Source organism: Panulirus ornatus, chromosome 49 (genome assembly GCF_036320965.1).
Source record: "Panulirus ornatus isolate Po-2019 chromosome 49, ASM3632096v1, whole genome shotgun sequence".
Lineage (NCBI taxonomy): Eukaryota > Metazoa > Arthropoda > Malacostraca > Decapoda > Palinuridae > Panulirus > Panulirus ornatus.
Genome location: NC_092272.1, coordinates 4,780,313 through 4,792,630, shown reverse-complemented (window position 1 = coordinate 4,792,630; position 12,318 = coordinate 4,780,313). Strand labels below are relative to the sequence as shown.

The 12,318-nt window shown below is 42.0% G+C and overlaps 1 protein-coding gene across 1 annotated transcript in view; it reads left to right on the top strand.

Annotated features, from left to right (window-relative positions):
- Nucleotides 1-217: 217 nt before the first annotated feature.
- LOC139764253 (uncharacterized) overlaps nt 218-12,318 on the top strand; it is a gene marked incomplete at its 3' end in the record, with an annotated part of 29,935 nt that continues 17,834 nt past the window's right edge. Inside the window, 6 exon segments of the mRNA XM_071690750.1 lie at nt 218-684; nt 2,976-3,101; nt 6,113-6,348; nt 7,606-7,758; nt 10,770-10,961; nt 11,302-11,457. Of these exon segments, the coding sequence (XP_071546851.1) occupies nt 654-684; nt 2,976-3,101; nt 6,113-6,348; nt 7,606-7,758; nt 10,770-10,961; nt 11,302-11,457 (894 nt within the window).

Here is a 12,318-nt window from a genome sequence, read left to right as displayed (position 1 = left end):
TGCACCTCTCAGTGTTCCAGCGAGAGTACAACAACACGAGTATTTCATTAACAGGTGTTGCCTCAGGTGGCACACAGATTCACGTGTGTGTTTTACTGAGTCAACCTGGGAGTGTGTGTGTGTGTGTGTGTGTGTGGTGACGGGAGACGGATTGGCGGAATGCGTGCATAGTGCCATTGTACAAAGGCAAAGGGGATAAGAGTGAGTGCTCAAATGTGACGGTGACGGAAAAACGTGGTGGAGTGAGTGATAACGAAAGACCGTATGTATCACAGAGGAATAATTACGGTGTTGACTTCTCGTAAGGCTTCGTGTATCACCATATTGGATCGTTGTGTCGTCTGGAGGGGATAACCGAGTGATGGATTGTTCTGTGAGTGTCACACGAGCCTCACCACAACCCAGCTCGACGAGAACGAAATAAGATATGAAAATATTGATCTTCAGCCACAGAGGGGATTAGAAAGAAGAGGAAGAGAAGAAGAAGAGGAGGAGGAGGAGGTAGAATAAGAAGAAAGAGATGAGAGAGAAGAGGAAAGGGCCGGAAGGTACTCAGCAGGGAGGAGGGCCAGACGCCTCCGTGTAGAGACGACCCTCCCTCAAGGAGGACCTCCCAACCACTGCCTCAGGGAAGGACGACCTCGAGTAAGGAGATGGACTCGCCTCCCAAAACGAAGCAGACAGGTGGGTTCCATTAGGTACTGCACGTCTGTCATGTCGGGTCAGGTCTTACGTCAGTAGTCAGTAAATATTCATTAATATTGACCAAATATACAGTCTTTAAACACCGAGCTAACAATCTACACACACACACACACACACACACACACACACACACACACACACACACACACACACACACACACACACGAGCCTAAGCCAGTTACCCAACTTATCGACCACCGTCTAGAGGAGGATGAACAGCTGGGTGAACTTTGGGCCTACTGGCGTAACCCCTTCTCGTACTACAGAAGAATCATGTTGGCAACGCCTGTGTCAGACTCCCTCCCCATAGCACAAATAGTAATTACACACACACACACACACACACACACACACACACACACATACACACAGACAACTACACAAAGCTCAACAATTTCTATAGTAACGTAGATTAGGCATTCAGAAAGTCAAGGATCAGGGCGTTTTTATACAAGGACTCAGTGGTGTGTGGGTGTTTGAATTCCTTAGCACATAATCAGGTTAAGAGATTCAGTAGGAATGAACTGTAGAGTACGATGCAAGGACATGTCAGTAACAGAGGGACGTGTTCAATAATGTTACCACATCTGAAGACTTTAAGTAGCCCCAGACACCACTACGAGAAGGAACTGGTAAGGTCTCTTGACAAAGCACATGTGTATCACAGACATCAACAGGATACTGAAGGATCTTGACCCACTCAAGGGCTCGTGGTCCTGACGAGTTTACACCAGACTGTGTGTACATACAGTGGACATACCTCTTGACATATATCATTCGGTACGTCGATGGAGGGAACATAGTGCCATGAGAGTGGAAGACGACCTGTCTGTAGGAGGCGGTGCATCACAAACTGATCTCTCTGACGACTGTGGTCTGTGAGGTACTAAGAAAAGATGATCAGAAAGCAGATGAATGACTTCGCACACTGAAGAAATCGAGTGAGGGAGATTAAATGGTTTTAGAGGGGATTGAAAGTAATAGATTAGGGAAGATTAAAAGTCTATCGACAGAGACGGGGGACCTAGAGAAGATGGTAAACAATAATCAGTAGAGAGAATGGTCGGTTCGTTGTGCGGACGACGGCATCAGAAGAGAGAGAGAGAGAGAGAGAGAGAGAGAGAGAGAGAGAGAGAGAGAGAGAGAGAGAGAGAGTTAGAGTTAGAACGTAAACAAATAACATGTGATGATGGTATTTGATCCTTGGAAGAAGAGCTACAAGTGTGGGGCGCGGAGTTGACCGGTTGACCTGGAAGTTTGAACACGTCGACATGACGCCATTGAACACTTCTCTGTATCTACTTTCCTTGCACCGTCTTTATCTACAGCACACCGACTCCTATTTCTACAGGCGGAAAGTTGTAGTTACCGAGGTACAGACAGATCTGGGAGAGGAATAGGAAGGTAACGATGCTGATTTTTCGCGAGATCCATCGCGACTCAGTGGGCATCTCCTGTGTTGTGTTCCAGTAACGTATATGGACTATACATCCAAATCCGTCAGTAGCAGTCTTTTACAACACCTCTTTATGTATTTATTTCATGGATTTCTATGTTTTTATGTAATTATTACGTAAAAATTCCGTTGCTTAGAAAGATCGAGTAATGATGACATGGTTCATAGTGGGTAATTACCATTAAAAGGTTGACCTGATGCCCTGGTTAACCTTGTTGACCTTATCCCCTTGTTATGATGGACGTGTTGACCTCCTGCCGTTGACCTTACAGCCAAGGTAGTCCACTTAAAATTGAGATGATTGAATATGTAGAATTCTTAACCTTATAAACGTAGTTGTAACTCAATAAACTTATGGTTAGGGCTTGACTCGTTGACCTTATACCGAAGCCAAGTTCGTTGAACTTGTGTATAGGCGTGACACGTTGAACTTACGTCTGTGCCATGTTCATTAAACTTATAACGGGATGATACGTTGAACTTATGAATAACAATGGCTCATTGAACTTTTACAATTAAGATTGAATATGTTGAACGTACCATTAAGGATAATTCGTTGAACTTACTACTACTAGACCTGACTCGTTGTACTTAACACTAGACGTTACTCGCTGAAGATAACTGGATATGACTCATTGAACTTATACCTTGAACTTACAACTGGGAATAATCGGTTGAACTTACAACTAAGGCCGACCTCCCTTATTGTTAATAGTTGAATAGGTTTTAGAACTTATATTTATCACTAAACGAATTATTCAATTAGTTTTTAGATCTATAATTTCTAGATTATCAATGATAATTGTATTTTCAGGTTGGGTTTGGTGGGCGTGGCTGTGGTGGATATGGGCGTGTTGTGCCTCCCTTTGGGCCTGGTGGGCGTGCCTGTGGGCGTGGTGTGTGCCCTACCTGGCCCTAGCCTGGATGTACATCAAGACTTGTAAGTTTCTGTGTTGACATAGTTCTTGACTTCATTAAGTCTGTCTAACCCAAGTTTCCCCTGTATAAGTCTCTTTCATCAAGTTCTGGCCACAAGACTACCTTCTGGTGAAGTTTACGTCGCAAACTTTACGCTCATATAAGTTTTTCTGCGCAAATATCTTCTTTTTTAACTTCCCTCGTGTATTCATGGAATAATAATCAAATTATCCTATATCCTCTTAAAGCTTTTAGTACGTTTTCTCTAGCCATAATACAATAAGAGAAAATCTTTTATTAATAGTGTATTTTAAGGAGAAACTTAAACATTAAAGTTTTCATTCAAATGAGCTCCAGTTTGGAATCAGCTGTGATATTACAATACAAAGCATCGCAAGATGAGTGCAAAAAATGGTTTTTGTCGTGTGCTTGAAGACTAGTGTGTAGTATGCGGTGTGTTGAGAGTGGCGAACATTCGTATGTCTGTATGTCTGTCTGTCTCCACAGTTGTTGTGTTACCAGTATGTCTTTATTTACGTGGATGTGTTGTTAACACAACCCCTTTCCCGCAGCTCCTCTCATGGTTGTTATGTGGGGTTTAGGGCTATCGATAACCAGGGTCGTTATATCGGTCGTTTAATGGAAGGAACGATGGGAGGAGAAATGAGGAGATGAATTGTTGAAGCCAAAATGGGTCCTCTGGCAGCATCCCAGCTCCCTGGGGAGTGCTGTTGGGGAGGTAACCTACTGTCTAGGGGAGATGTTGGGGAGGGGTTATTGAGAAGTCATCACCCCCCACCCGTAGACGCCCGCAATGGCTTCACCTCGGCTAAGTTACGCGAACAGGTACCTAAGTAGTTTAACTTGATCCGGGGCTTGTCCAGGCCTCTGACCGCTCAATGTTTTCCATATATATATATATATATATATATATATATATATATATATATATATATATATATATATATATATATATATATATATAAGAGTGCTCACACCACGAGAGCTTGTCCTAAGAAGTCTATATCAACCAGAGAAAATGAGTGGTAATACTCATTAATGTGTGTGTGTGTGTGTGTGTGTGTGTGTGTGTGTGTGTGTGTGTGTGTGTGTGTGTGCTTCATTGCCTATCTTGTGTTTTTTTTTGGGGGGGGGGGGGTTCCACACTCGTGGACACCATCTCTCGATCTTTCTGTCCTGTCATACAAATTTCTTATATATAAATTCAACCTTTTACTTCACGTCATTCATCCTGTCCTCTAGTTGTGTGGGTGTACCTCATTGCATCTTTTTCTGGAACTCTTCAATACTGACATATTCAAAATGGTTCAGAAACTTAGAGGGTAAGGTTATGGGACCTCACATTCTGGTAACTTCCATGCTGGAGATATGTATGGCTTTAGATTATCCCTGTTAACTCAGCTGTCTTTAATTCTATTACCATCTTCCCTACATTCCTCTAGACCCTCTTCATTCCTCGGAGCTGGCAGCATTCACACCCTATTTGAATAACTTGTGATGCATCCTCACTGCTAAGTTATTGGAAAAAAAAAATGGTTCTTGTAGTGTCCGATACCCTGTTGCGTTTTCTTTAACGTTGAGCCTCTCAGCTTCGAAGTGTTGATCTTGGTTCTTTGAGGTTCGAAGTCTGGGTGTTCGTCATGGCCGCCACTGCGACCCCATATCCTCTATTCCTCTGATGTGATCGCGTAAGATCTTCCTTTTCATCATTATTCAAGCCCTTTAAATCGTTGTGCACGACGGTACGATTCTTGAGCACGACGGTACGTGTCTTGAGCACGACGGTACGTGTCTTGAGCACGACGGTACGATTCTTACGCACGACGGTACGTGTCTTGAGCACGACGGATCAGTTTGAGAGATACTCAAACATATGGCCACATTTATGCTTCCTTTATACAATTGTGTTTCCCACATTTATATCAATTTCTTTATAGGTATGTACACATGTATCTTGCACATTTCTGTTAGATTTATACAGATGTATTTGCCACAGTTACTCGTGTTTTGAATAAGTGTATTTGCTACATTTAGTCAAGTTGTACATATAGTTGTATTTGCCACATTTAGTCAAGTTATATCCTGTATTTGCCACATTTAGTCAAGTTATATGCTGTATTTGCCACATTTAGTTAAGTTATATGTTGTATTTGCCACATTTAGTTAAGTTATATGCTGTATTTGCCACATTTAGTTAAGTTATATGCTGTATTTGCCACATTTAGTCAAGTTATATGCTGTATTTGCCACATTTAGTCAAGTTGTATGCTGTATTTGCCACATTTAGTCAAGTTATATGCTGTATTTGCCACATTTAGTCAAGTTACATGCTGTATTTGCCACATTTAGTCAAGTTACATGCTGTATTTGCCACATTTAGTCAAGTTATATGCTGTATTTGCCACATTTAGTCAAGTTACATGCTGTATCTGCCACATTTAGTCAAGTTACATGCTGTATCTGCCACATTTAGTCAAGTTATATGCTGTATTTGCCACATTTAGTCAAGTTATATGCTGTGTTTGCCACACTTAGTCAAGTTATATGCTGTATCTGCCACATTTAGTCAAGTTATATGCTGTATTTGCCACATTTAGTCAAGTTACATGCTGTATCTGCCACATTTAGTCAAGTTATATGCTGTATTTGCCACATATAGTCAAGTTATATGCTGTATTTGCCACATTTAGTCAAGTTATATGCTGTATTTGCCACATTTAGTTAAGTTATATGCTGTATTTGCCACATTTAGTCAAGTTATATGCTGTATTTGCCACATTTAGTCAAGTTATATGCTGTATTTGCCACATTTAGTTAAGTTATATGCTGTATTTGCCACATTTAGTCAAGTTATATGCTGTATTTGCCACATTTAGTCAAGTTATATGTTGTATTTGCCACATTTAGTTAAGTTATATGCTGTATTTGCCACATTTGTATCAGTTTCGTGGCATGATCGTACCTCAGCTCTCAAGTACCATAACCTGTGTCTCCCCTCACCCATCCTGGCAGCACTGCCCATCGGGGAGAAGGATGAAGACCTGATCCGCTGGGTGAGGGAGAAGGTCCCCTCGCGACCTGTGAGTGACCTGGGCTGTGACCTGGCCGACGGCGTGACCCTGTGCGGCCTCCTGGAGGCTCTGGTGCCTGGCACCTGCCCTAGACACGACCTCCTGCCCTTGGATCAGCCGGAGGCCAACCTGCACATCGCTACGAGGCTGGCGTCCGTCTTCCTCGGGGTCACCCAGGTGAGAGAGAGAGAGAGAGAGAGAGAGAGAGAGAGAGAGAGAGAGAGAGAGAGAGAGAGAGGGGGGTGTTACCGGACTCCTCCTACTCGAGTGTAGTCTCCTCAAGGACCTCCCTGACGCCGAAGGAGGTCTGTATATCCCCCGCAGACAACGTCTCCAAAGACGACCCCCGAACCCTGGGCTTCGTCTTTCCAGGCGAGACGGAGTCCCGCCACAGACCTTCCAGAAACTTCGGTTCTTCAGGTGGTTTGTGCCGTGCTCAGTGACGTTTGTAGGAGACGAGCTGGGTTGGTTTGTTGGTTAGCATCCTTTCCATCGTGTATCACGTGTAAGGCCAAGTTTTCTTTGTTGTTTGTATGGGGTTTTGAGGCATGACAGGTAAAGGGTATACCCTATAAGACGTTCTTTGTCTAAGACCTTCCAGGATTCCTTTGTGGTAGTGGATTCGGCAGCCGGGTTCCTCCCGTCCTCCTCCTAAGCTTCATCTGTAGGACAACGGGAGGAGCCCAGGCTCCATGGGAGCCTCTCGTTGGGGGCTGTTGGCGAAGCCCCGTCAGTGCTTCAGACAACATCCGGGAGAGTTGGTGTGTGACCCAGTTAAGAGCATGAGGTGTTTCACTCCCGCCGCTGATTCGGCTTAATGGAGGCCTCAGCGTTCCAGGAGACATTGAATTATCCCTCTCTCTTGATAATTTTGTCCATTATCCCTCTCTACTGAAGATTTTGTCCATTATCCCTCTCTACTGAAGATTTTGACCATTTATCCCTCTCTCTTGATAATTTTGTCCATTATCTCTCGCTACTTAAGATTTTGACCATCTGTTGTACCTCTTTCTCTCCTGAAATTGTTATTAAGACACTTGGAAACTGCTTTTTGATAAGATCTCTAACTAGGCAGATAATTCTGGTTTGAATTTCCCTGAATAAAACACTACAGCTATACTTTTGATATGACCAACTGAAAGATCAACAGTTCCACATGTATTATTATTATTATCATTATTATTATTATTATTATTATTATTATTATTATTATTATTATTATTATTATTACTACTACTACTACTACTACTACTATTATAATTATTATTATCATTATCATTATTATTATTATCAGTATTATTATTATTATTATTATTATTATTATTATTATTATTATTGATATTATCATTATATTATTGTTATTATTATTGTCATTATTATTATTATTATTATTATTATTATTATTATTATTATTATTATTATTATTATTACCAGGACCTGAGTGTCGCCGCAGGGGGCGGGCGCAACCCGCGCCAGAAGATGGTACAGTTCTTGCGGAACGTGAGGTACTACGCCCTCAGGAGGCAAGTCTTCGGGGGACCTCAGGTCACCGCAGAAGCCGTAGCACAAACCCTCGGCTCCTACCAGGTGAGTCCTGCAGGCTTGGCCAGCTGGGGGTAAAGACCCATCCATTCGTAAGACTGGGAGAGGCCAAAAGACTTGGACAGGCCTAAGAGTAGCTCTTCCAAAGACTTGGTCATTACCCAAACCATTTTCCAGTTGTTGAGTGCCGGCATAACTGGTGCTTTTCCAGTACTGGTGAGACTGGAAGAATTGAGTTAACGTCCCTTAAAAAAAAGACGTTAAGACTTTGGATTTAAGGATAAGACTGGCTTCAGAAAGTCGGATATTGCAGGTGTATTGAGTGATATATACATAGATTTCTTGTGAATATTGATGTCAACATTGTAAATAGAAAGTATATTCTTTACGGGATCTTGTGAATGTGTTGGAAATTATGAATATTTGATACATTATTTTGAAGTTATAAAAAAATCATGTTACAGCTTTGTGCAACTTATGTATTTATTATTATTATTTATTTTCGGTTGTTGTACAATTCATTATTGTTTTGCTTTGTATATTTCAAGTTCCATGTTCTTAAAATCTGTTTTAGAAATAGGGGAATATTTGAGGGTCTGTATAGCAGTCTCTGCTTTCTCTAGAAGTGGCTTAGTGGCTTTGGCTTAAGCAGACCTTCTGTTGCTCCTCCCTGGCAATAGAAGGTCACGTGTGTGTGTGTGTGTGTGTTTGTGTGTGTGTGTGTCTGTGTGTCTGTGTCTGTGTCTGTGAATGTGTCTGTGTATCACAGAGCTCAACACCTTAAACCTTTATAATTCCACTCACTTCTACGTGGAACCAGCTATAAACCTTGGGAAGGAGACTAATTAAAACCCATTCTGACTTAATGACCACATAAGAAAGAAATTAATTATGTGATCACTAAGTCTGAATGGGTTTGTATCTTTCTTAATGAGGCATACTTAGTGATATTTGATATCATTAGAATATGAGGCATACTTAGTGATATTTGATATCATTAGAATATGAGACATACTTAGTGATATTTGATATCATTAGAATATGAGACATACTTAATGATATTTGATATCATTAGAATATGAGGCGTACTTAGTGATATTTGATATCATTAGAATATGAGACATACTTAGTGATATTTGATATAATTAGAATATGAGACATACTAGTGATATTTGATATCATTGGAATATGAGGCATACTTAGTGATATTTGATATCATTAAAAAATTTGTCTAACCTTGGATGAAAGGTATCGATGCGCTATCATACACACATACAGCCAGTACTACAACATACACTACGGGAAGGGGACTGGTGATGTATTATACATCACTGCAGGGCAGAAGGTGTAGCCTATATATGCTGGTGTGTCTCGAGGTGTGGACGCAGAGCTGAAAGTCAAATACGCCCGTCTCGCTTGCCAAGATTTTATATTTATGCTTCTTATATGTTTAGTTAAATCTGTTATTATTATTATTATTATTATTATTATTATTATTATTATTATTATTATTATTATTATCATTATTATTATTATCATTAATTATCAAAATATGTATTTCACTTTCATTTCACTCATTTTATTTTTAATTCATATATAATTCGTTAATATTAATGATTATCATTTATTATCATTATTATTATTATTGTTATTATTATTATTATTATTATTATTGTTATTATTATTATTATTATTATTATTGATATTATTATTATTATTATTATTATTATTATTATTATTATTATCATTGTTATCATTATTATTATTTCGCCGCTGATTGAGCAAGCCATCATTCGCTTCTTGTCTGAGGAAGTAAGCTTACATTGCTTGGCGAAGCTGACCAGCTTAATTCAGCTTGTTTTACTACAGGATGCCGCACAGCTTAGATTTTGCTTAGAGCTACCTGATCAGCTGAAAGTAACGCATTCTTCTTTAAGCTGCTGGTAAGCTTAAACTCAGCTCACCTCACTGTAAGCTGTGGCAGATCAGTTTATAAGCAAGCTTGAGCTTCTCTCTCATCCACTGTGGTAGTGAGATGGATGAGGCCCTCCCTTCCCTCCCTATCACCCGCTGTTGGTGATGGTTGGATGATGTCCTCATCCACCCTCACACCTTGATGGTGAGGTCAAGGTGATGATCATCCACCCACATCACCCGCTGGTGGTGATGGTTGGATGAGGTCCTCATCCACCCTCACATCTTGATGGTGAGGTCCAAGGATGATCATCCACCCACATCACCCGCTGGTCGTGAGGGCTATGAGTGAGGTCCTCATCCATCCTCACACCTTGACGATGTGTTCACTTGGGGGGGTTGGGTTGGGTTGGTCATCCACCCACTTCACCCGCTGGTGGTGAGTGTTGGATGATGTTCTCGCCCTAACATCTTGACTCTCCCGCGACCTCCTCCTCTCCCCACCTCCCACTTCAGAAACCAGCGTCCTTGACCACCTCGATCTCGACCTTCGCCATCGTGGACTCGTGGAGGAACCGTGTCTGTCGGCGCCACACCAGAGCCAGGCTCCACTCCTTGGGTTCCTCTCCTCCCGGAGCCTCGAACCCCCTGCAGGTCTGGAGAGAGAGAGAGAGAGAGAGAGAGAGAGAGAGAGAATGAACACATGTGAACGACTTGATTGTTTTCAAAGTTAATGTATCATCATCATTTTTTTTCTTCAGTTTCATGATTTTGACCTCTAGGTCATTTTAAGGTCATGTTGGTTGACCTTGCAGATAGTCTCAGGTCACGGTTAGTCCTGGCAACGAAGAGGTAAAGACTCATCAGGTGAATAAGTCTTTGTAGAATACAGTCTTACTCAGGATAAATATTCCTATCAGACCAATGCACAGGATCTTCTCGGTGTCTCAGATATTCTTAGATATTCCTCGATCTTCAGAGCTAAGTCCTTCTTCTACTGAACCTTTTTCGAGGTTGAGATCTTTAATATTAGGTTCTCTAGCCACCACAGCCACCGCCACCCCCTTGTCTCTCCTACCACCGCCACGCCCTTGTCTCTCCTACCACCGCCACGCCCTTGATTAACCCGACTGTTCCTGCAGGTGATTGCACGAGGGATGGGCTTGCAGATGGGAGTTGTGGGTCGCAGGGCTCGGTTCTCGCTCTACCTGAGCAGCCCCACGGGACTCGACCTGACGGTGGAGGTCAAGAACAAGGGCGGGGACTACTGCTCCCACAGGATCACCAACCGCTCCTCCTCCAGAACCAGCTCCCTCTCCAAGGAGAAGCTCAAGGTACAGCGTGTGGCGCCGCCCCTCGAGTACAAGGAGGAGGAGGGAGTCTGTGGTGTGACTAACCATGAATGACCCACTTTGACCTATAATGACCTTGATTTACGATGACTTTATTGCCCAAAGATGACCATTTTGACCCAGCTAAACTCAAAGGTTCCTTCTCAGACAGATATTGATATATCCTTAAACATTTGTTTTTTGTTTTGTTGTTACTTTGATGTTCTAAATAACGAATCATTATCTTTTCTTCCTTCCTCCTTATGTCCTCTTCTCTCTCTCTCTCTCTCTCTCTCTCTCTCTCTCTCTCTCTCTCTCTCTCTCTCTCTCTCCACTACGGCAGGCGCGACACAACATCCCGCTGGAGTACAGCGTGGCCGGGTGTGAGGTTCGCGTGGCCTGGATCCCCCTCCAGCAGGCACACCACACCCTCTCCATCATCTGGCAGGGCCAGCACGTCGTCGGCTCACCCTACAAGGTCGTGGTGGACGACTCCCAGGTGAGTGGCTTCCTCCCCTGCGGTTATGGCAGGTCAGAGAGAGAGAGAGAGGGGTGGGGAGGAACATATCATACGTGGGGTGTAGAAAAATGAATTTAGTTGAAAATAGGTTGAATTTGAAAATAGGTTAGAATTGAAAATAGGTTGAATTTGTAAATAGGTTAGATTTGAAAATAGGTTGAATTTGTAAATAGGTTAGAATTGAAAATAGGTTGAATTTGTAAATAGGTTAGAATTGAAAATAGGTTGAATTTGAAAATAGGTTAGAATTGAAAATAGGTTAAATCTGAAAAAAGGTTAAGTTTGAAAGTAAATAGGTTACATCTGAAAATAGTTTAAATTTAAGAATAGGTTGAATTTGAAAATAGGTTAAATTTGAAATTAAATAGGTTAAATCTGAAAGGAGGGTAAATTTGTGGGAGTGTTTCCTTATTATGGGACTGGACGTTGTGTATGGGGGAGGCTATATGTGTGCGTAGTGACCTGATCCCGTTGTACGAGAAGGGAGCTGTACACTCGTGGAACCCCGTCTGTTGAGCATTCTCTACTCTAATACAATTCAAATTGATGTATTCTGTCTGCAGTAACCATATCCCCTCAGCCAGTCTCTTCCATTCACTCCACTTCATATGTGTGTGTGTGTGTGTGTGTCTTAGGATAGGCGTGTAGATTAGAATTTAAGTAAGGAGAGTTGATCGTCTACCAAAGGCTGAATGACACCGTAACAACAGAGGATACAATTGTGTAGCCGCCATTTCCCCCCCTAGTAAAGCCACCAGTCCTCCTCTCCCCTAGTAAAGCCACTAGTCCTCCTCTCCCCCTAGTAAATCCACCAGTCCTCCTCTCCCCCTAGTAAATCCA